Source organism: Meriones unguiculatus, chromosome X, assembly GCF_030254825.1.
Source record: "Meriones unguiculatus strain TT.TT164.6M chromosome X, Bangor_MerUng_6.1, whole genome shotgun sequence".
Taxonomy (NCBI): domain Eukaryota; kingdom Metazoa; phylum Chordata; class Mammalia; order Rodentia; family Muridae; genus Meriones; species Meriones unguiculatus.
Genome location: NC_083369.1, coordinates 67856698 through 67882174, shown reverse-complemented (window position 1 = coordinate 67882174; position 25477 = coordinate 67856698). Strand labels below are relative to the sequence as shown.

The 25477-nt window shown below is 38.7% G+C and overlaps 1 protein-coding gene across 3 annotated transcripts in view; it reads left to right on the top strand.

The window, feature by feature from the left end:
* Nucleotides 1-25477, top strand: part of Trpc5 (transient receptor potential cation channel subfamily C member 5) — a 352275-nt gene that overhangs the window by 240047 nt on the left and 86751 nt on the right. For all 3 annotated transcript variants that reach the window (XM_060374438.1, XM_060374437.1, XM_060374439.1), the window contains one exon: nt 17877-18398. In XM_060374438.1, coding sequence (XP_060230421.1) covers nt 17877-18398 — 522 coding nt within the window. The remainder of the gene's footprint in view (nt 1-17876; nt 18399-25477) is intronic.

Sequence of the window (25477 nt, the reverse complement as noted above, 5' to 3'; positions counted from 1 at the left end):
ACAAGAGATAAATAACATCACTACAGCAAAACTAAAACACACAAACAAACTACTACAACTAACATCAAAGTAAAGGATCCAACAGCATCTGGTCATAAATCTCTCTCAACACCAATGGACTCAACTCTCCAATAAAAACACAGTACTAACAAAATGGGTACGTAAACAAGACCCAACATTCTGTTGCATAAAAGAAACACACCTAAGTCACAAAGACAGACATTACCTGAGAATAAAAGACTGGAAAACTGTTTTCCAAGCAAATGGACCCAAGAAGTAGGCAGTAGTAGCCATTCTAATACCTAATAAAATGAACTTCAACCAAAATTAATCAAAGGAGATGGCGAAGGGCACTTCATACTCATTGAAGGAAAATTCCACCAAGAAGACATCACAATTCTAAACATCTATGCCCCATATACAAGAGCACACACGTTTGTAAAAGAAACATTAATGAAACCTAAACAACACGTAGATCCCCACACATTAATAGTGGGAGACTTCAACACTCCACTCTCAACAAAGGACAGGTCGTAAAACATAAATTAAACAAAGAAACAAGGACACTAACATATGTCATGAATCAAATGGACTTAAGAGACATCTACAGAACCTGTTACCCAAATACAAAAGGATTTACCTTCTTCTCAGCACCTCATAGAATCTTCTTTAAAATAAACCCTACAGTTGGTCACAAAGCAAGCCTCAACAGATACAAGAAGGTTGAAATTATCCTCTGTATCCTATCAGACCACCATATTATAAAACCAGACGTCAACAATAATTGAAGGAGTAAAAAACATACAAAACACATGGAAACTGAACAACTCTCTACTCAATGACACTTTTGTCAGGTAAGAAATTATAGACTTCTTAGAATTCAATGAAAATGAAGACACAACATACTCAAATTTATGGGACACAATGAAAGCAGTGCTAAAGAGAAAAGTTCATACTACTAAGTGCCTTCAAGTGCCTTCATGAAGTAATTCAAAACATCTCATACATGCAACTTAACAGCTCAACTAAAAGCCCTAGGAAAAAAAAGAAGCAGACACACCTAGGAGATAGCTGGAAATAATCAAACAAGAGCTGAAATCAATAAACTAAAAAGAAAGAGAACAATTCAAAGAATCAATGAAACCAAGAGCTGTTTCTATGAGAAAATCAACAAGATATACAAACCCTTAGCCAAACTAACTATATAAAAGCAGAGAGAAACTACCCAAATCAGCAAAATCAGAAATGAAAAGGGGGACATAACAACAGAGACTGAGGAAATCCAAACAATCATTAAGTCTTACTTCAAAAGCCTTTATGACACAAAATTTCAAAATATAAATGAAATGGACAATTTTCTTCATAGATTCCATTTACCAAAGACCAGGAAAATAAATTCAATAGTCCTATGTCCCCCAAGGAAATAGAAGCTCTCATCAAAAATCTCCCATCTGAAGAAGCCCAGGGTCAGATTGTTTCAGTACAGAATTCAACTAGATCTTCAAAGAAGAGCTAACACCAATACTCTTCGATCTATTCCACAAAATAGAAACAGAAGGAACATTACCAAACTGATTCTATGAAGCCACAGTCACCTTGATACCTAAACCACACCAAGACCCAACAAAGAAAGAGAGTTTAAGACCAATGTCCCTTATGAACATTGATGCAAAAGTACTCAACAAAATGCTCTTAAACTAAATCCAAAAACACTCCAAAGATATCATCCACTAGGCTTCATTCTATATATTCAGGGGTGATTCAGTATATGGAAATCCATCAGTTTAATCCACCATATAAACAAACTCAAAGAAAAAAAATCACATGATCATCTCCTTAGATGCTGAAAAAGCATTTGATAAAATCTAACACTCATTCATGTTTAAATTCCTGGGGAGATCAAGGCTACAAGGCACTTACCTAAAGATAGCAAAAACAATATACAGCACGTTTATAGCCATCACGAAACTGAATGGAGAGAACCTTAAATTAATCCTACTAAAACCAGGCGAGGCTGCCGACTTTCTCCATATCTCTTCAACATATTTCTTGAGGTCCTTGCTAGAGCAATAAGACGAATAAAGGAGATGAAGAGAATTGGGTTTGAAAAGGAAGATGTCAAAGTATAACTATTTGCAGATGATATGATAGTACACATGAGTGACCCCAAAAATTCTAGCAAGGAACTCCTACATCTGAGAAATACCTTCAAAATGTGGCTGTATAAAAATTAATTCAAAAAAATCAGTAACCCTCCTATATACAAAAGACAAAAGGGCTGAGAAAGAAATTAGAGAAACAACACTTCTGTCCTTTGCTGTAACTCTAACCAAGCAAGTCAAAGACTTGTATGAAAAAAAAAAAACAAAAAACAAAAACAAACAAACAAAAAAAAAAAAACTTCAGATCTCTGAAGAAAGAAATAGAGGAATATACCAGAAGATGGAAACGTCTCCCATGCTTATGGCTCCACATGATTAACATAGTAAAAATGGCCATCTTCAAATGCAATAGACGTTGGAAGCAGGAGAAGACAGGGAACAGGACAGGAACTTGCCACAGAAGGCCTCTGAAAGGCTCTACTGATCAAGGTTTGGAAACAAAGGCTGAGACTTATAGCCAAACTTTGGGCAGAATGCATGGAATTTTATGAAAGAAGAGGGAGATAGAAAGACTTGGAAGGGACAGAAGCACCAAAAAGAGACCAACAGAGCCAAAAAAAAAAAAAAAAAAAAAAAAAAAACTGAGCCTTGGTGGCCCTGAAGAGAATGATACCCTATCCAAGGACCATAAATGGAAAGGACCTCAAACCCAGGCTCCAATGTAGCCCATTGACTCAGTCTCCAAGTGGGTTCCCTAATAAGGGGAGCAGGGGCTGTCTCTGGAATTAACTCAGTGGCAGGCTCTCTGATTACCTCCCCGTGGAGGGTGCAGCCTTGCCAGGACACAGAGGAATGCAGCCAGTCCTAATGAGACTTCATAGCCTAAGTTCAGATAGAAGGGGAAGAGGTCCTCCCCTATCAGTGGACTAGGGGAGGGGCATAGGGTGAAAAGAAGGAGGAAGGGTGGGTTTGGGAGGAGGTGAGGGAGGTATATAGCCATACATAGCCATACATAGCCAGGGTATAAATTGAATAAATTTTAATAAATGAGAAGAAAGAGGAGGAAGAGGAGGAGGAGGAGAAGAAATCACCATCCTGCCAAAATCAATCTATAGATTCAATGCAATTCCCATCAAATAACCAACCCAATTCTTTACAAACCTGGAAAGAAAAATTCTCAGCATCTGCTTTGATACACTGCTGGGTAGAGTCTTTTAGAGGCCCTCTATGGTAGGCTCCTGTCCCGTTTCCTGTTTTCTCTTTCATCCAATGTCCATCCTGTTTGTATTTCTGAGTGAAGATTGATCTTCTTCTTTCTTGGTTTCTTGAAGTGTGCAGATATTTGTAGGTTATCCTATATTATATGTCTAGTATCCACTTATAAGTGAGTATAAGTGTGTGTCTGCTTCTGAGATACCTCACTCAAGATGATCTTTTCTAGATCCCACCATTTGCCTGAAAATTTCATGATTTCCATGGTTTTAATTGCTGAGCAGTTTTCCGTTGTGTAAATGGATACAATTTCTATATCCATTCCTTCGCTGAGGGACATTTGGGTTGCAGACAGCAGGGAATCTTATGAAAGAAGGAGGAGATAATAAGATCTGGAGAGGACAGGAGCTCCACAAGGAGACCAACAGTACAAAAATATCTGGGCACAGGGGTCTTTTCTGAGACTGATACTCCAACCAAGGATCGTTCATGGATATAACCTAGAACCCCTGCTCAGATGTAGCCCATGGCAGCTCAGTATCTAAGTGGTTACCCTAGCAATGGGAAAAGAGACTGTCTCTGACATGAACTCAGTGGCTAGCTTTTTGACCACCTCCGCCTGAGGGGAGAACACGTATGCCAGGCCACAGAGGAAGATAATGCAGCCAGTCCTGATGAGACTTGATAGGCTAGGGTCAGATGAATCCTATCACTAGACTTTTAGAGGGGCTTGGGAGGAGATGAGGGAGGAAGGGATGGATTGGGAGGGAATGAGGGAGGAGGCTACAGCTGGGATAAAAAGTGAATAAACTGTAATTAATATGAAAATAAACTAAAAATAAATAAATAAATAATTTTTAAAAGATGAAAATTTAAAAAAGAATAATTCTCCACTTCATATCGAATAACAAGTAACCCAGAATTGCTAAAACAATCCTCTACAATAAAAGATCTTCTGGAGGTATCTACATCTCCATCCCTGATGTCAAGCTGTACTATAGAATATCAGTAATAAAAACTGCATGGTACTGGCCTACAATGGAATCAAATAGAAGACCCAGAAATAAACCCACATACCCATGGATACCTGATTTTTGAGAAAGATGCCAAAACTGTACAGTGGGAAAGATAGCATCTTTAACAAATGGTGCTGGTCTAACTGGAAGTCCACATCTAGAAAAACGCAAATAGACCCATATCTATCACCCTGCCCTAAACTAAAGTCTAAGTGAATCAAATATCGCAACATAAAACCAGACACACTAAATCTGTTGGAAGAAAAATGGGGAATAGTCTCAAACTACTTGGCACAGGAGACAATTTCCTGAACAAAACACCAACAATACAGGCTCTTAGATCTACAATTAAAAATGGGACTTTGTGAAACTGAAAAGCTTCTGTAAAGCAAAGGACACTCTCAACAGAAAAGAATGACAGCCCACAGACTGGAAAAAGATAGTCACCAACCCTACATCTGATAGAAGGCTAATATCTAGACTCTATCAGGAACTGAAGAAATTAAACACAAATAAATCAAGTAAACTAATTTTAAAAAAGGATACAGACATAAGCAGAGAATTCGCAACAGAGGAATACAGAATGACAGAGAAACACTTAAAGAAATGCCCAACATCCTTAGTTATCACTGGAATAATACAAATCAAACAATCTGAGATTCCATCTTACACCTATGAGAATGCCAAAGATCAAAAACTCAAGTGACAAGAGATGCTGGAGAGGATGTGGAGAAATAAGCAGCCTCCTCCATTGCTGGTGGGAATGTAAACTTGCACAACGACTTTGGAAATCAATCTGGTTCTTTCTCAGAAGATTGGAAATAGCACTACCTCAAGATCCAGCTATACCACTCCTCGACATATATCCAAAAGATGCCCCACCATTCGATAAGGACATTTGCTCAACTATGCTCATAGCAGCTTTATATGTAATAGCCAGAATCTGAAAACAATCCAGATGTCTCTCAATGGAGGAATGGATACAAAAATTGTGTTACATCTACATCTACTCAGCCATTAAAAACAAGGAAATCATGACATTTACAGGAAAATTTATGGAACTAGAAGAGATCATCCTGAGTGAGGTAACCCAGAAACAGAAAGACACCATGGTATACACTCACATATAAGTGGATGTTAGCTGTATAATATAGGATAGCCATCTACAGACCTAAAGAGGCTAAACACGAAGAAGGACCCTAGGGAGGATGCTTAAATCTCATTCAGAATGGCAAACAGGATAGACACCAGAAAGTGGTGGAAGAGAGGAAACAAGACGGGAGTCTACTATAGAGGGTCCCCTGAAAGCACTCACCCAACATGGGATCCAAGCAGATGCTGAAACTTTGGGCAGAGAGCAGGGAGTCATATGGAGGAAGAAAGGGGTGGGATTAGAAGGACATGGAGGCAAAAAGAACCCCACAAGGAGACCAACAAAACTAAAAGATCTGAGCCCAGGGGCTCCTGCAGAGATTGATGCACCAAGGGAGGACCATGCATGGAGAGGACTTTGTCCTTTCTCCTCAGATGTGGCCCTTTGGCAGCTCAGTCTCCATGTGGATCTCTGAGTGAGGGGAGCAGGGGCTGCCTCTATCATGAACTCAGTTGACTACTCTTTGATCACTCACCTCTGATGATGCGGTCTTTTCTGGCCATGGAAGAAGAGAAGCCAGGCAGTCCTGATGAGACTTAACAAGCTATGGGCAGATGACAATAGAGGAGAACTCCCTCTTTCAGTGTACTGGGGAAAGAGGATGAGGGGAGGGGGAGGGGAGGGACTGGGGTAATTGAGGGAGGGGGCTTCATTTGGGATATATAATGAATAAATAGTGAAGAAAAAAAATCTTTAAAGGGAAACAAAGGAGAAAGATATTTAGAGAATTCACAGCCCAACCATATGTTAGAGACTGAAAGAACATTTCAAAAAAACCAAAAGTGTGATGGTGCAACTGTTTGAGAAAGAGATTAATATGAATAAGACAAAGGGACCACAAAGATAAAGGAAGAAAAGCATATTAGGCATTCTGAACTTTTTATGTCTGCTCCTCCCATTCCAGGGTCAAAGTTTCAGAGGACAGGATGGTTGAACAGACAGGCCAGGGACACTGACACATGCTAACTGCTCCAGAACACCTCAAGGATTGCTTCACCAATTAGACTGCAGCGCCTCTCAGACTCCCTAGCTCAGATTCAAGCAAGACAAGGTGTAGCACAACCTTCTGCTGTGAAAATGCAAGCTTGTGTTAATTCTGCTGGTGCACAGAACACAGTGGACAGAGGCATGATTACCTCGATCTAGACGTCAAAGTGCATTTCAGACAGTCTGGAAACCAGGAAGAGAACTAGTGCACCCTCCGATCATTTGTGGACAGCCCTGATGAGATAAATAATGAAAAGGAATATGGGGTTAGAACTGTCACAGAGAGACCCCAAGAAGGCATTGTGTTCTGCAGATGAAGCAAGGCTGCCACTCAGACCTAAAAGTATAGGGCTACCAGGGTGTAACTCCAATCTTGTAGAGCTACAGTCCATGGTGACTTTCTAAGGCCTTGAGAGTCTATCTCCTACCCTACCTTTAGGAAGGATTATGCAACATCAATGATAATTATTCCAAGAACTTACTTAAGACTCAGCATAATTTTTCCTGGTGAAAATTTGTGCCATGGATGCAGCCTGTTAACTTCTTTCTTTTCAACTGTTTCTCCCCCTTTTAAATAAGAATAACTTAGGACAGCAATGGTTTATTTTAGTTTGTATTCTTTATTCATTGCTTTCAGAAGTATTTATGAGAACACTATAATTTCTTAACTTTCCTTTCACACTCTTACAAACCAAATGGGCTTGTTTATCATCTAAAGCTTTTCTAAGCCTGAACTGGAATACCTGGTGATAATTACCATCTTTCAACTACATAGCTCTCGACTGCCTTAGCAAAATGGCGGTTCCCAGCTCTTCTGTTCACACGAAAACTCCTCTTTTCATTCATTACTTATTATATTTTGCTGGAAAGCATGTTTTTATCAAGATCTGTAGCCCAAAACAATTGAAAACTAATAATTAGTTATTTATGTTGAATCCTATCATGTAGTTGATGGCAAAGTGGTTACCATTTGCCCCCATAGCCCCATGTACCACAGTACTCCACACTATCCAGAAAACATTATTATGCTACCTATTCTCACACTAGTTGTATAATAAGCAGCAATATGGAAAAATAATCAGCTTGTCATTAGAAGGCTAAGACATACCATCCCTTTTTCTAACAAAACAATCTAGAAAGTGATTTAATTCTTTTAAATCATATCTCTATAGAGAGAAACCTATAAAAATGAAACAAGAACCACAGCCTGCCTAAAAAACTCTTTTAATCAAATCCAACCCAAGACCTTTCTGAAATGGTAACTAAAGGCCAAGTCACAGTGCCAAAACAGAGTTCCATTCTTTTGTGCAGTGCAAGAAACACATTAGTAGCCAGGAGTGGTGGTGCACACCTCTAATCCCAGCACTCAGAGAGACAGGAACAAGCTGATCTCTGTTGAGGTCTAGGCCAGCCTGATCTACAAAGAAAATCCAGGACATCCAGGACTGTTACACAGAGAAACCCTGTTCCAAAACAAAATAACAAACAAACAAACAATAAATAAATACATCGGGGAGACTGTCCCTTCTGAAATTTTCCCCATCACTACAAAATATATGCCTGGTTTATTTATTTCTTGACTCGTAGGTTATTTACATGACTTCCTGCCAATGTGGAGAACACACACACACACACACACACACACACACACACACATGCACACACACACACATAGCTTGGGTTCAAATTCTGACTTCACTGCTTCCTAGTGATGTGTCCTTGTTCAAGACATTTAACTTGTCTTTGGCTGAGTTTTCTCAAAAGTAATATGAAATTATTATACCTATACCATAGAGTAATAGGGAAGACTAAATTATATTCTTCAGTATGATCATTCTATGCAAAAAAGTGCTTGGTAAATGCTAACCATTAGTGTTAGGCTTATCCTTGCTAAGATAATGTTGCACACTGGCATGTATATTGTTGATTTGTTTTTATCTCTTCATTGAATTAATTAATCATATTTTGTGTATGTGCACAAATGTACATGTGCACATGTGTGTGTGTGTGTGTGTGTGTGTGTTTGTGTGTGTGTGCATGTACCTTGTAGAGAAGACGGGTTGGCATCTGCTATCTTCTTCTATCACTCTTCACCTTATTTTTGGAGACAAGGTTTACCCATGAACCCATTAGTTTAGGTTAGCTAGCCACTGAGGTCCATGGAACTGGGATAGGCACATGCCACTGTGACCAGCTTTTTCCATGGGCATTAGTTATCCAAACTCAGGTCTCCATGTTTCCACTGAAACTGTTTTGCCTACTAAGCTACCTCTCCAGCCCCGCATTAGTGAGTTTTATTAGTTTAAAATATATATATATATATATATATATATATATATATATATCAGGTGAACTCTCGGGAGTTTTTCTTTCTGTGCTTTAAATACAGGGTATGTTCTCCTTAATTCTGTAACTTAGAAGATTGGCACTAAGATTGTATTATTGGGAGACGCTGTGGACCTTTAGGTGATGGAGTTTACAGGAAATCCTCACATGATTGGGGATATGCCTTTAAAAGGATTGTGACATTAAAGCCAGTACACTCTAGCTCTCTTGCTCCAACATGAACTCATGCCATCGCCATCTGCCACCTTGTCCAGAGGCCAAACCAATTGGCCATCTGATTTTATGTGTGAGAATTCAAACTATTAAACAAATCTTTTCTTTTTATGAATGAATGATCTCATATATTTTCAAAGTAACATGAAACTGAGTGATACAATCCTCAAATAAATTTTTTTCACCTGAATTTTCTAATCTAAATTATTAACCTAAAGCATTATATACATTAGCCTTAAAACCAGCTGACATGATCCAGCAAATCTTAATTCTGATGGTTCTGTTGTTTTAACTCTGGAAAACAGATTCTTCCCCATTTGATGCTAATGCCTGTCTCCAAAGTAACTCATGCATCACAAATACTATCTACCTAACCTTTTATATAGGTAGAGGAGAATGGAAATAGATGAAATTAGATATTGGTATTCTCCATTTCTGTGTAACACAGAAAAATGAAATTTCACTTCTAATGGTTTCTGAAAAGGGTTGAACATTGATTTCCTCTGACATTTGGGTATGGGGAGGAGAAGAGGTGATTGCAATTTTGATCAGTCTAGGTCTGAGGCAGAAGATTCATTTCCAAATGATGCTATCAAATTATTTCTGTGAGGAAATGGCCATCAGGCAGGATAAGTCTGTGATCAGATGGTATTGTGGGTATGAACAAAGTAGCTACTGAAAAGGGTCTTTCTATTAGTTGCAAACAGATGGTTCAAATTTCAGAAAGCTTCCAAGAATACCTGCCTAAGTCAGAAAAAGCAGGATCCAGAAAATTCCCAAATAGTCTATACTGTTCAGAAATGAAGTTAAAGGAAGTTAATGTGGCACTTGGGTCTCCTGTGAACAGTAGCTTTGTAAAAGCTTGAGCTAAAAATATATCTGGGACCAGAGGTCTTTTTTGCGACTGATTCTCCAACCAAGGACCATTCATGTATATAACCTAGAACCCCTGCTCAGATGTAGTCCATGGCAGCTCAGTATCCAAATGAGTTCCCTAGTAAGGGGAACAGGGAATGTCTCTGACATGAACTCAATGGTGGCCTATTTGACCTTTCCTTCCCCCTCCCGAGGGAGGAGCAGCCTTGCCAGGCCACAGAGGAGAACATTGTAGCCTGATGAGACCTGATAAGCTAGGGTTAGATGGAAGAGGAGGAGGACCTCCCCTATCAATGGATTTAGAGAGGGGCAGGGAGGAGATGAGGGAGGGAGAGGGAGTGGGATTGAGAGGGAATGGGGGAAGGGGCTACAGCTGGGATACAAAGTAAATAAACTGTAATTAATATAAAAAATAAAAATTTAATTGAAAAAGTGGAAGAGATTACATATGCCATAACCTATGCCTCGGTGTCATCTTTTGTCAATAGAATTTATGTAAAAATATAAGGGCACTTTATCTCACTCCTTTCATGGCACTGCAGGGATGAGCCCTTAGCTGAGCAACTCTATCCTATGCTGAGTAATCTAAAAAGATCCTAATGTACAATACTTAGCTTTCAACAAGGATTCCTTGGGAGAAAGAACAAACTCAATAAGGTCTAACTGCCATACCTCAGGGAGAGGCAGGCAATGTAACTCCTTCAGTGGTCATGTCCTTAGCACATGTTATTGCAAATTCTCAAATTCAATCAAGTCAGCTGATGTATCAGGTTTTGTGCAGATAATAGAAGCCAAATTTAATTTATTAGCTTGATTATTTCCTTCTCCTCTCCCACCATCCCTGCCAGTGTTTTTTTTTTTTTTCACTAAAAAAAGATATGATTTTTAACTGGAAGCCTAACATCGTTCAGCCAGATTTTGTAGGGAAAAAAAAATTAACTTTGCACATGACCTCTAGCATAACAAAAACAACAGTTACAGGAAATTTAAAGGGACAATAACAAATGTCGATCCTCAGATGAATTTAAAATTAACAGATGTCAGTGGGTTTGTTTTACTTATCAATAACAAGGAAATTTGTAAACAAGGCTCCTGTACTTGTGGCACATAAAGTAAATCCTGTGATCATAACCTGCCTTTTCAATGAAAATTCTGTTGGTGTACAACCACATCCAATCATTTGAGCACTGCCTATGGCTATTTTTGTGCTACAGTGGCAGTATTGCAAGGTCACACAAGGCTGAACTACTCATTCTCTGGTCTTTGACAGAAAAGAAAATTTTTATAGGCCACCAACAATGTTGAAATAAATTCATAGAAGTAAGGAAATCATCGATTATCTGCACAATTGTCTGTATCCCTCCAGATAAAATATATTTCCATTATAATACATAGAGTACTATGGGTTTTTTTTAATTAAAAGTATAAACAAGCCCAAAAATGTAAGAGGCAGAACTTACAATTTCTTGTTTTGCACAATACAAAATCATTTTCAACTTCTCTTGGAAATTGCTAAGAAAGAGCCATGACTAGTAGCAAAAGTTCACTCCAGCAGGAAATGAGAAGGACACTTACTGTATGGGGAAGGGTGAGGCCTTAGGAAGATTACAGTGATACTCGAGTCACCAAGAGTTCACTTCTGGAAATCTGCACCTTTCAAACAAGATCAAGGTGATATTTCTAGATGTTATCAATGAAAATTAAAACAGCCTTTCTGAGGGATGATCCAGATATGTTTGACAAGATTTAATGACTTGATTTTGACCCTCCATCCCACACCCAGAGACTAACTGATCAGTCACCTATAAGGATATAAAAACCCAAGGACCTCCATGAAAAACTGGTTAACCTAACTCAATAAAACTTGCATGAAAATACTCTAAAAATACAACAGCTCCAAGAAAGCAGAACTGCTGAATGAAGCTTAACTGGGAGACTTAAGATGACAAAAATGTGTTCTCAAACAAAAGCAAAGATGAAAGCTCCAGGTTAACTTGCATGAGCAAGAAGATCAGTAAAACTATATGTAATTGAATGAGGTATTTTAATGTTTTGTATACATCAAGGTTTTATCCAAAACATCAATGACAACAGAAAAAAAATAATTATAAACTAGGTATAATGATGCTTACGTGTGATCTTAACATTTAGGGGGACAAGGCAGGAAGATCTTTTCTTTGAAGCTAACTTGGGCTACAAAGCAAAACCCTGTCTCAAAGTTTTAAATTAATTTTGCTTGGGGTGTTTTTTGAGGGATACTTGTATTTATTCGGACCGTTTATAGAGATCACGTTTGCTGAAAACTTCACATATTTCTATAGAGGCAGTACACATATATACAATCTTTATACTATTCTCATTTGTTTTGGCTGTTTTCAACCATGTTAGAAAATACTGGGTACTATATATATATATATATATATATATATATATATATATATATATATGAGGCAGGATTGATTCAGGCTCAGTGTCAGAAGATTCAGTTCAAGGCCAAGCATATGTGAGGGAACTCATGTCACCCAGGAAGCAAGGTAAGGGCTTAAAGAATGGGAACAAGGTATTCCCTAAGGAATGTTCTCCCCAACTACTTACCTCATACTGTCCCATCCCCTATTTTCACCATCTTAATAATGTTCTCATATGGGCCTCTGAAAGGCTCTGCTCGGCAGACTATCAAAGCAAAAGCTGAGACTTATGGCCAACTGTTGAGCAGAATGCATGGAATCTTGAGAAAGAAGTTGGAAATAGTAAGATCTGGAGAGGACAGGAACTCCACAAGGAGAGCAACAGAACCAGAAAATTTGAACACAGGGGTCTTCCCAGAGACTCATACTCCAAGCAAGTACCATGCATGGAGATAAGCTAGAACCCCTGCACTGATGTAGCCCATGGCAGTTCAGTGTCCAAGTGGGTTCTATAGTAATGGGAAGAGGGACTGCCTCTGACATGAACTGATTGTCCTGTTCTTTGATCACCTCCCTCTGAAGGGGGAGCAGCCTTACCAGGCCACAGAAAATGACAATGCAGCCACTCCTGATGAGATCTGATAGACTAAGATCAGAAGGAAGGAGAGGGGGACCTCCCCTATCAGTGGACTTGGGGAGGGGCATGTTTGAAGAAGGGGGAGGGAAGGTGAGATTAGGAGGGGAGGAGGGTGGGGATTATGGGAGGATATAAAGTGAATAAAGTATAATTAATAAAAGTTAAAAAAATAAATATGCCAAAGAGAAGAAAAGAAAAAGGACAAAAATAATGCTTTCATATGATCAAAGAGTTAATTCTTTGATTATTTCAGAGCCCTAATGATCTAACTGTGTCTGGAAATACCGTTACAGACATCCAGAGATAGGCTTTACTAAGTTCTTAGATTTTTCTGTCTGATCAAATTGAAAATTCAGTTAATCATCCTTTACTCTGAACCCTATCTGTTCACCACCTCAGGCACCTTAAACTTTTCATGTCCATTCTTCCCTTTATTTGGAATGTCTCCCTTCCCTATTTCCTGCTCCCAGGCAAAGTGATCATGCTATTTATTTTACAAACACATTGGTATTTCTTAACTGATGTGCCCACCAAAAATATCAGTCCCTGTATCCAGAGGGAAGTTTTTTATTATATACTATGACACAGGAATGGAAGATATGTCAATTCAGACACTAATAAAATAAAGACTGGGCCCTAAGTCAAAACCCCAACAGTTGGGATGTTGTGTAGAGGAGGCTAGCAATAGTGATTTGCACTTATCTCCCCTCAATCCTTTTCTTCTCTGAAAAGTAAGGCTGCACAGAGGTCTTTAGAGCAAACCATTGGGCATGAAGGACTAGAGTTGCTCACAGAGGCTGATTTCACACATTCTTTGATTTCAATTATTATTATCCCGAAGATACACACAGAGATCAAACTTTGTCTGTCCTTCATGATTTGTGCTGCAGTGCCATAATCTCCTGCTGCTGTTCTAACCAACTCTTCAAACTGAAACTGAATATTAAGAGAGGGAGAGAGAGAGAGAGAGAAAACTAAAATAAAACCAACCTTTTGTTCTGTATTCACCATCCATTCTAGTTTTGTTTCTGTTGGTGTGATAAAATGCTCTGATGGAAAAAAAATAAACTTGGGGAAGAAGAGATTTATTTTAGTTCAATTCCAGGTTATAATCTATCAGTGTGGAGAAGCCAAGGCAAGTACAAACATTAAACAATCACATCACATCCACAGTGAAGAGCAATAAAGGATCAATAAAGCAATAGATGCGTGCATGCTTAAGAGTGGTCCGTGTGCTCTCTACAGTAATACAGTTCAGAGTCTTCTGCCTATGAAATGATGCCACATATAGGGAATGAGTTGATAGCGAGATGGGCCTCTGGGCGTGACTATGGGGAATTATCTTGATGATGGTATTTAATTGATGTGGGGTAACCTGTCCATTCTCGGTGGTGTCATATCCTGGCAATGAACCTGAACTATATGCTTAGAAATAGAATGCATGTATTTAAAAGTCTCTTCTGAAAAAAGAGCATAATGTGATTAGCTGCTTCAGGTTCTTTCTGCTTTGCATTCTCTGCCATGATGGCCTGTGTCTCAACCTATGAACTAAAACAAACCGTTTTTTTTTTCCTTAAGTTGTTTTGTCAGGATATTTTGTCACAGCAACAGAAAAGAAATTAAGACACTCCAGGATGAGTAAAGGAGCTTTTTCCTAAAGCTGGAGCTTCCCTAGTCTGCTCTGTTTTCCAACAGCACAGAGCATGTGCTAGACACACATCAGGCTCTAGCAAAAAGGAACTGAATATCCTACTCTAAAATGAAGACTTGAACTCTCTTGTTTACAAATTCTACTTCCACACATTAGATAAATACAAGTTCATTTATTTAGTGCCTTTTCCTTCAAGTCCAGTTGAGAGGGTAGATATTTCAAGTCTTTGTATGTTACTTGTGCCAGGTTGACCCTGAACTCATGATTCTTCTGCCTCTGTCATACAAGAATGAGATCAGAAGTATGTGTCACCATGCCTATTATCTCTAAGTAGTTTTGGTTTGCATATCCTTGATGGCTAAACATTTTGGATACTTCTATGTGTTCATTTGCAGGTGCTCTTTTGTAAATTTTATTTTATTTTTTATGTATGTGTTTGAGTGTATGTTTCTATGTGAATGTATGTGCAGATGTGTGTGTGCCTAAAAAAGCCAGAAGATGCCATTGGATCCTTGTAGCTGGAGTTACAGGTGATTGTGAGTCATCCAATATGAACACTAGGACCTGAACTCTAGCACTCATGATTGAACAGTAAGCTGTGCTGACCACTGAGCAATCCATAGAGTGCTCTTTTGTACTTCTTCTGAGAACTTCCTATTAGTTTAAGCGGTCTATTTTTAATTAGATGATTTATTATTCTGTTATGCCTAAAGGCCCATCTTCCAGTTGATCTTAGATTCCATCAGATTGACAGTTAACCCTACTCATCACAGGGAAGCAAAGAAACTTATTGTAAGATAGAGAACAGCGTAAAACAGTATCAGAAAAGTAGCTATCCTGCATATAACCTGGAGCCTACAATATTTGAGCAGGCAGTTGTGCAGAAGACGTGGTCACTACCTGCTACCCTCTTTGAGAAAGTTTTCTTCCCTGGACTCAAGTCACAAGAAAACCAAGCAGAAGGTCAGAATGCTCATTATTGCAATCAAATAGCTCCAGGAAGCTTTTTGTATTTCAAGCATAGACCGCCTCCTTTCAGCGCTATGGCTAAATAATCATGGGCACTGCTTTGTGTCTTGTGTCAGCAGTGACAAGAAGGTAAGAAAGGAAACGAGGAAGAAAAGTAAAAAGAGCAAGGAAGGAGGGGGTGGGATTACTAGTTAAGCAGCATGTTAGAAAGCAGACCTTCACTCAGAAAACACCTTCACCCAGAAAACAGTGTCCAACAGGGTGTCACCCACTTTACCTTCCCCTAACCATTTTAAATAATGACAAAGATTGAAAACTGTCACTACCTATAGAAAAAAATAGATTTTCCAGATCTTAGCTCTTTTATTCCTGGGAAGACTGTGACAACTTGATCATTTTCTATCTCTCCCCACTCCGTGGCTTTATGCCACTTGTGTTTATGTTCATTTCCAGGCCCACTCAGACCTATTTCTTCCTGAGCCTGTCGCCTTATATTAATTTCTGAGATTATTCTTCCGCATGTCCAATTTATTTTATGAATCGAGTAGTTCACTTCCCGCTCACTATTTTGTTTGTAGCTCCTCTTTCTCAATGTTTTACAAGGTTTACTCCCTATTCTGTCCTAGCAACTGTTGACCCATAACTTCCAGAGGCCGATGCAGTTACTCAATGAGAGAAGCAGGTTTTTTTTTACAGGCTTCTTTCCCCCAGCCACCTCCTTCACCCATACCACTGCCACTTTTCTGGCCACTCCCCTATTTTGAAGTGCCTTATACAAGGTGAAATGGAGGCAAAAATGATGACAAACAGGATTCATGCTTTTGTAAGGTCATAAGTAACTGTAGATTGTTATTGTTTAAAAAATAAAAAGGATAGATTAAAACAATATTCTTCTATTTTGTGTGAATCTCAGCTGTCCCTGTTCTTTTCTCCCCAACAAACATGAACTTTGAGACTGCTCTTCTTTTCCTCAAATATAATAAAATCAGTATATACTCATTTGCTGGAATGGTACCCATGCTTCACATACCCAGACTTCCCTTCTGAAAAGCTTCCCTTCACTGCCCCAGTCCTCCTCCATCTTTTAGTTCTTCCATGAGGATAATGAGTTCCCTTACTTCTCTTTTTATTTTCACTTTAATCCAGAATCTCCTGTATTCCTAGTGTCCTTTAGTGTGTGTGTGTGTGTGTGTGTGTGTCTGTGTGTGTGTCTGTGTCTGTGTCTGTGTTGGTGTGTGTGTGATGTTCTGGAATTTCTTATGTCCCTGCCTCTAAGGTGCTAAGATTGCAGGAGTTCACCACCCTGTCCAGGTTCTAGCAATTGAAACCAAGGTTTTGTGCATGCTAGACAAGTACCCCACTAACTCAGTTGTGACCCCAGATCCTCTTGCTTTCTTTATTACCCAAATACAGACTAAGCCCCCAAGGAGATATTTTCAAGTTGGAAGAATGTTTTAATTCATTGATCAGCTTTTATGTATTTCTCTTGGTGCACTCCCAGCTACATAAAAACTCTGCACATTCCACCAAACACTAGTTTTATCAAAGATCCTTTTGTCATTAACAATGCCTTCCCAAGCCTCAAATTCCTCATTTATAGGATTTCTTCTTTTTGACAATATCTAATTCTTCCTACCTTCCTGGACATAGAAGAAATTGAATTAATCATCTCTGCCCTTTAGTCCTCTAAAGCCTTAAATGCACACAAAGTCAATACCACTTGTGATAGTCTTTTCTTTTTGCCATTATGGTTTATTTAGTTGCATGGTCTTCAAAGTGATTCCTTGTCTTTGGTCTTTCAAGTCAATATTTCAGAAGTCTCAACAGCTCAATTAAAGCTACACATATAATACCATGAACTGTTACAGACTTTAAGATTTGCTAAACTCAGGTCCAGAAAGCCAGGAACAACATCTTCTACTTCTTTGTCCCCCTGCTCTGTTATATAGAACTAGACACATTGTGGTAACATAAATTTTAGAGCTGAGCTCAACAGTTGCACTACCTGGTTTGAATTTTGGCTCTACTACTGAAAACTGCATGATCTTAGGTGTGTCCATTAGCCTCTCTCAGCTTTGTCCCATGGAAAGACTATTTACCAACCAGGGTCATTGTTAATATTAAATAACTAAATATGAGTAAGGTGTTTAGAAAAGTGCCTAAACACAGCAATCTACAAACATGAACTTCTTGGATAAGAAGCCACAAGAGAATGAAAAATTCAGTTTCTGAATTACCAGTAGATGCTCCTTCATGCTCCTAAACTATAACCCTGCCTCTCTGTGTTTCTCATTTCTTGTGTGTAGGTTCCTACTCTGATGATGGACACACAGTTTTCTGAGTTCACACCAGATATCACTCCCATCATGTTAGCTGCCCATACCAACAACTATGAAATAATCAAATTGCTTGTCCAAAAGAGGGTCACTATCCCTCGGCCCCACCAGATCCGCTGCAACTGTGTGGAGTGTGTGTCCAGTTCAGAGGTGGACAGCCTGCGTCATTCAAGGTCCCGACTGAACATCTACAAGGCTCTGGCAAGCCCCTCACTCATTGCCTTATCAAGTGAAGACCCCATCCTCACTGCCTTCAGGCTGGGTTGGGAACTCAAGGAGTTAAGCAAGGTGGAAAATGAATTCAAGGCTGAGTATGAAGAGCTCTCCCAGCAATGTAAGCTCTTTGCCAAGGACCTGCTAGACCAAGCTCGAAGCTCCCGAGAGCTGGAGATCATCCTCAACCATCGAGATGACCACAGTGAAGAACTTGACCCACAGAAGTACCATGACCTGGCCAAGCTGAAGGTGGCAATCAAATATCACCAGAAAGAGGTAAGCTGAGATCATCTGTTTCATGAGAGCTTAAAGCTCTCATTTTCCACTGCATCAAAGCAAGACTCAGTATTTTACTACCACTTAAGACTTCAAACATATATGTGGTTGTATAGACCTCACAAACAGTTAGATCCATTCAGTTGAGATGCAGACAGCCTCTGTATATTTCCTTTGTCACCAAAAGGGTAGTCACCTGATACCTTGAAGGGAAAGCATTTTATCATTCAAGAAATACTTGTCAAGTACTGTTCTCAGTGTTTGGAATACAAAAGATAAACACCAGTCCTCTTTGTTTGGAGAAGTTTTGAAGGTTTAACTTTAGTGTATTTGGATACATAAAATTTGTAAAGATGATCTTTATATTATGCTATAATTTGAATGCACTTGATCACTGATTATTTTACCGTTAAAAACCTCTCTGTATATGCAGCTAATTTCTATTTGGGACTAAAATAAATGAAACCTAACTTTATTTCACTATATTATTTATGACAAGTGAGTTTAACATTTACATGATGAACAAACCCCTCAAATTCATTGGGGCTGGGGAGATGGCTAAGCACACTTAAAGCTCTTATAGAGGACCCAGGTTTGGTTCCCAGTGCCCACATGGTGACCCATGACCATCTGTAACTACAGTTCCAGGAGCTCCAATTCTCTCTTCTGACCTCTGTGGCGTCCAGGCCCATGTGTGTTGCACATTCATACATGCAGGAAAAACACCCCCACACAGAAAAAAAATGCAAATCATTCAAAAAATTTAAGATAAAGGCATATAGTTTATGTGTGTTAACAAACTGAACAGAGAAACTTACTAATTTTTATTTCTGATTCTTATATCTGTTTTCTTTTCTTTAGATTTGGTACTGCTGGCAGAGGGAAATGGGAGGGGGCTGTGGCACACCCACGTGCATTTGTGGAGTTGTTCTGGCTGGCCTTAGACACCTAAGTACTGAGTTCACAATCATAACCCACCACTTCTGGCTCAGTAGTTCCTAATTTTTATTTTTGCTCCTTGTTATTGTTCCTTTCTCTTCTACACATTTAATAGCATTTTTATGTGTGCACCTGAGTGTCTGAGTTTGTGCACACTCATGTGTATGACATATAATGTATATGCTCGTGTGTGTATAGGCATAGTCACCCACTCATATACTCAGGGATCAGAGAAGACAAGGAGTGTTCTACTCTATGAGTATCTGCTTTATTCTTTTGAGATAGGGTCTTCTGTTGAACCTCAAGCAAGGCTGGTGGCCAAGAAACTTCTAGTAATCCTGCCTGTCATATCCTACCCTCTACACATAGCACTGGAGTTACGGTGCCCAGCTTCTTACATGGGCTGGGAGGATTTGAACTCATGTCCTCCTATTCACACAGTAAGTGCTCCTATAAGATGAGCCACCTCCCCAGTCTAATTATGAGTTTAAGTGGGTCCTATGGCATGATCTGTCAAGAACCCATAAAAAGTTGGAGGCATTCTTAAAAGATAGTTTTCCCAATGAACTTAAGACCCTGAAGAAGGCTGGTGAAGGAATGGGGAAAAACAGCAGACATCAAAGGTATTGATGAAAGAGCAACAAGTTGTACAAGAGAATGGGAGAAGCACTCAAAAAGGAAAGACTGTATAAGCAGTCACCTGGGCATGGTGGTGAATGCCTGTAACTACAATTCCAATCTTTTATTGCTATAACCACACTTCTCCTTTTGGGGAATGCATACGAGGCAGCATTTCATTTAAGTATGAATCTCTGTATTTTTATTTTATTTGATACAGGATCATGGAGGACTATCTTGAAAATGAGAACAGACTCTGATCTTGAATTATTGAACAATGTTACAACTGTCAAAACTTAGGGGACCACTGGAGTTAATGTAGTTTACATGGTCAAAAACCTATGAGCCTATGAGAGACAGAGAATGCTATGACTTGAAGGTGAATTGTGCCCTATAAGATCATGTTTTGGGTCCTTTGACTCCAGTTTGTGGCATTATTTGAAAGGGTTTATAGCCTTTAGATAATGGGACCTGGGTATCAAACATAGGTCTCTAGGAGCAGGCCTTATGGGGTTATATTTACCACTCATCCTGCATGGCCACTGCTTCCTCGTCCCCAGGCATGTGAGTACACAACAGCATAGACAGAGCTGCTATCATCATCATGCCTTTCTTATTCTGGTTAACAACCATCATCAGAAACCATAAGCCAATATAAAACTTTCCTCCCTTAAGATATAGATATTGGGTGTTTTGAAACAGCAGAGGAAGAAGCTAGTACAGCATTGCCCTCAGGGACAAAATCTTAGCTTAAAGTGGAAGCTAATTCACTATTCTCTAAAGGGCTTTTTCACTGTAGTTTTCCTCTTAAGTATTCCTGCGAGGATTCAAATAGGCTCTTCAAAAGAATTTGATTTGGTGAAAAGCTATGCTCTAAAGAATTAAACAGAAACCAATTCCAAATTATAATTTTTACATTAAAAATAGAATAGGGAGGTTGTTGTCTCCTAGAAACAGGTGCAAACTATTGAATAGTCCTTACATGTCAATTCGACCTTCAGGCATTTTCATACTGACATTTGTTGTTATGTCTGAAATGTCACAATTTCATGTATTCTAGCCCATTGTCAGACACACCAAAAAATTAAAATTGTATTATTTCATTTGTTCCTTTGTACCATTAAAAGTAAGCAGCAAAGATGTGATCGTCATTTTACAGATGTTCATAGACTTCTCAGACCATTTGACAAGACAGTAGACAATTAGGCTCTTGGTGCAACATTCTTATTGGTTCTACTCCATGACCTTCTGCTGAACAGAGTACTTTTCTGGCAGTTTGGCAGCCTATAAATTTACTTGTAGGTAATTGAAGGTGACTATAAGTTGTTTGGTTTGTAAATCAAAGTTTATTAGTCAAAATCTCTTTAAAAAGCAATTAAGCAGTTGGGAACAATAGGCAATGAAAATCATAAGTGATTATAACCTAATAACTTGAAGAAATCATTATATGTAAGGATGCAGGGATGCAGTTCAGCAGCTTCAGCTAAAGCACAAACATTTGTACTACCTACTTTAGTGCCATCTGCCAGTCTATGTCTCTTGATTTAACACCTTTAAGTTTGTCTCAGAATATAGAGCCTTGTTCCTTCTCTATTTCTCTATGCCATACAAAATCTGACCATGACATTAACCTCAAGACTCCCCTGTCCAAAAAAAGCTACTTGAATAATGGGCTAGCCTCTCACTCCATTCTCCTGGAGGAGATTTAACATCTCACACAAGTGACATCCAATAAACATATTATTAGTATTTCTCCTTTGAATTTAACTCTCTATCTACTTAATCTATGTCAATTACCAACTAGCTACTTCTATCAATACCTTAGGGTTGGCTAATTTTCATAAGATACAGATGAACTAACTTACCTAGGAAGTAACCCTATCTCATACAACTGTGTCAACTCTCAGCAATTTAAAATGTTCTTTCTACTAAAAATACCTTCCCCACTAGCTCTTGTTCTTAAGTGTTTTCTTACTGTTAAGCTTGTTGCTTATCACTTTTAACTCCACTTCCAATCTTGTTCCATAGAGCAAGCACACTTGATTCAACAGTCCATTTCTTGAAAAAGTTACATCTTAACACTTCTTAACACTTGCATATAATTATACAATCAAGGCAAATAGTGAAATGCAAGAGGCTAAGCAGACCCACATATTATGCGCTTGCAGCATCTTCTTGTTCTGACGTTGAAGAATAACACTGTCCTTTGCTTTACAGAAGCTTTTCAGTTTCATGAGGTCCCATTTATTGATTGTTGATCTTGGAGCCTGTGATGTTGCTGTTCTGTTCAGGAAGTTGTCTCTTGTGCCAATGAGTTCAAGGCTCTTCCCCACTTTTTCTTCTAACAGGTTTAGTGTGTCTGGTTTTATATTGAATTCTTTGATCTATTTGGACTTTAGTTTTGTGCAAGGTGATAACTATGGATCTATTTACATTTTTCTACATGTATGTATCTAGTTAGACCATCACCATTGGTTGAAGATGATATCTTTTCACCATTGTATGGTTTTGTCTTCTTTGTCAAAAATCAGGTGTCCATAAGTTTGTGGGTTTGTTTCTGAGTCTTCTATTCAATTCCATTGACCCACCAGCCTGTTTCTATGCCAGTACCACGCAGTTGCTTTATAGTACAGCTTAAGATCAGGGATGGAGATACCTCCAGAAAGGATGGAACAGCCTTTACCAGGCCACAGACAATGCAGCCAGTCCTGATGAGACCTGATAGGCTAGGGGCAGATGAAAGGGGAGGAGGATCTCTGCTATCAGTGGACTGGGGGAGTGGCATGGGAGGACAAGAGGGATGGAGAGTGAGAGTGGGAGCAGATGAGGGAGGGGCTACAGTTGGGATACAAAGTGAATAAACTGAAATTAATAAAAAAATAAATAAATTTTTAAAAAAGAATAACACTGTCCTTTACTCTTCAGTCTTGTCTAAGGCTTGGTCTCGTTGAAAATTCTAGAATGGACTTTCAGGTTTCTCTTGTTATAATCTGTTTGAGTTAATTGGTGGTCTATGCTATCTAAAACACTAACAGTTTTAACAAAATCTTACTAATTTATTATGGAATAATCATAAAACCCATATTCTAGAGTTCTACTTGGATTACTATCTATCGTTTAGTGTGTCTATCATGATTGCAGAGCATCATTTGTTCTTTCTAGGGTAAATCCCTCACCAAATAGAATTTATAATAGACAGGTAGCTTCTCCCTGAATATCATTCCTGCTTTGTTCAATTGTTTATAATTTTAGTTTTATTTTGACAGAATATTATACCCTATTTTCTACAGTTCAAATTTCCATGGTGGCAGTATGCATTTTGCATAGTTGTTCCTAAGCCCTTACTTAAAGTGTCAATCTAGATCATGCTTTTTAGCTTTCATAGTTTTATTGTTATTATCTTTGGTAAATGTTAAATTGAATGTGGAGATAATCTTAACTGTTTTGCTAGTTATAATAATTAATATTCATTAACATTCCTTACTTCCTTGGAAAATAAACTATTTTTTTCTTTCTCCAATTGGTTTAGGTTAATTTTCAGCACATCGGCTATTTGCTGCTTTGTCTGTACTTGCATACTTTGAATCTTTTCTATATTGGGAAAATAGGATTCAATTTGCTTTTTAAAGCTATCATAACAATTGTCTTACAGTACACTGCCTACTATAAAGTGTAATTAGCCAAAGGAATTACATTTACACACAATTTTCAAGTGTTCTATCTGTATTTTTGTCATGTATCTATCATGTTGGTCAGCTCTGAAACCATTTGTACTAAGATTAATAATAATCTTTTTAACTATGATGTGTTTTAGGAATCTACATAAGTTGGTAAGAAGGCCATAATGTCTGTCCAGAGAAGTCAAGGGATTGGATGGTATAGCTTGGTCTAATCAGTGAATTTCTTGCACATGTGGAAGATTATTGGTCATCAATACCAATCTACATCCTAATAACAAATATTGCTGGTTAAGGTTTTAACAGTCCTACTTCATGAAGACCCATAACAATTTTGCTTAAACTCAGTTATGCACAAGAAGATATGCACAGCCCAGTTCCCAATGTTGACCATCATCTCCAGGTTGATGACTTAAGTGCTTCATTTCCCATTGATAAAGTCTTTGTAGAGCCATGTCTTGCCATTCTAGAACCTCTTTCCTTGGTTTTTGTTACAGCCTTCCTTTTCCATCAGAGGACAATATTGCAAAAGTTTTGCAGCATGCATCAGCATTTGTGTGAGCAGTCTTTCACTGAAACATCTTGTTCCAGAATTCTCAAAGATTTGGTCCCAATAAACCTGGAAAACTTTTCTGTACATCTCTATTGCATGGTAGATGCTGCAATTTTACAATTATTTACTGTGCCGTAAGAATCTCTCTCTTTAAGATGTAATGCCCCAATGTTGTACTGTCCATGTGAAAATATTCACTGTAATAACATACTGGGGAATACTACCCTTAGAATTTCCATTTATTACAGAGCAGTGACATTGGGTATCAGCATGTGGTGGCAGAGTTCATCAATTTGACACTCTATTCTTAGGGACTCTATTCTTTGCTGCTAGTTGGTCTTATCTTGAAAAATCTTAATAATACCAGTAAGGCCACATTTAACTACATTAACTAAAACCAGTCTTTTTAAGTAAAACTCTAGAAAAAAAATGGTTTTGCCAAAAAAGAAATCAAGGCCTATCTACTCTAAAAGGTTTTTTTTTTTTTTTTTAATGCAGTTTATTCAGGAACCTTGAACAATCATCTGACCCTGGGGAAAGCCAGCCCACAGCTTAAATAGACTCTGGGTAGCCAACCCCAGCGTGCCACGTGGGCAATGCAGATAGGTCCACATACATGGAAGCAAGCCAGATCCTCAGCCTTAGCCAAATGTGGAGTTGTTTATGACAGAGAGCACTCACCATCGGGAAGGTGGAAGGCGGAAACCAGCTCCATCTTTAAGGCGCGGCATTACGCAGCTCTCTACAGTTCCCCCTTTTTGTTTTAGACGCATCAGGCAAGAGTAGAGTTCTGATCTCTGATATTAGAAATAAATTGGGACTTTGTACCGATGTTCATTTAGGTGTCATCCACCCAAAGAGCATCAGACCCGTCTGATACCTTTTTCTCAGAGGCGGGACCTGGGGCATCAACCCGCATACAATCAGACTTGCTCTTCTCTGGGTCGAAAGCGGCTGATCCTGAGTGCAGTGCTTAGCCTCGCATCCTGAACGTAACATTTTAGCTTTTTATGGTAGCCAACCATGCTTGGGGAGACTGTCCTGCTTCAATGGCTGTAAAGGCCTGAATGGTCATGGCTGCATTACGCTGTTGTGAGACTCTGATCTTGCATATATACCACAGGCAAACCAAGGAGACCAACACCAGAAGGCCTGCTCATTATTAAAAACTTTTAGATGATCTGTATAATCAAAACCGTAAGTATACAGATCATCTAAAAGTTTTTAATAATGAAAATAAGCAAAACTAGACTAAAACAATTATTGCTGAATCCTAGAAAATAGAAAATATT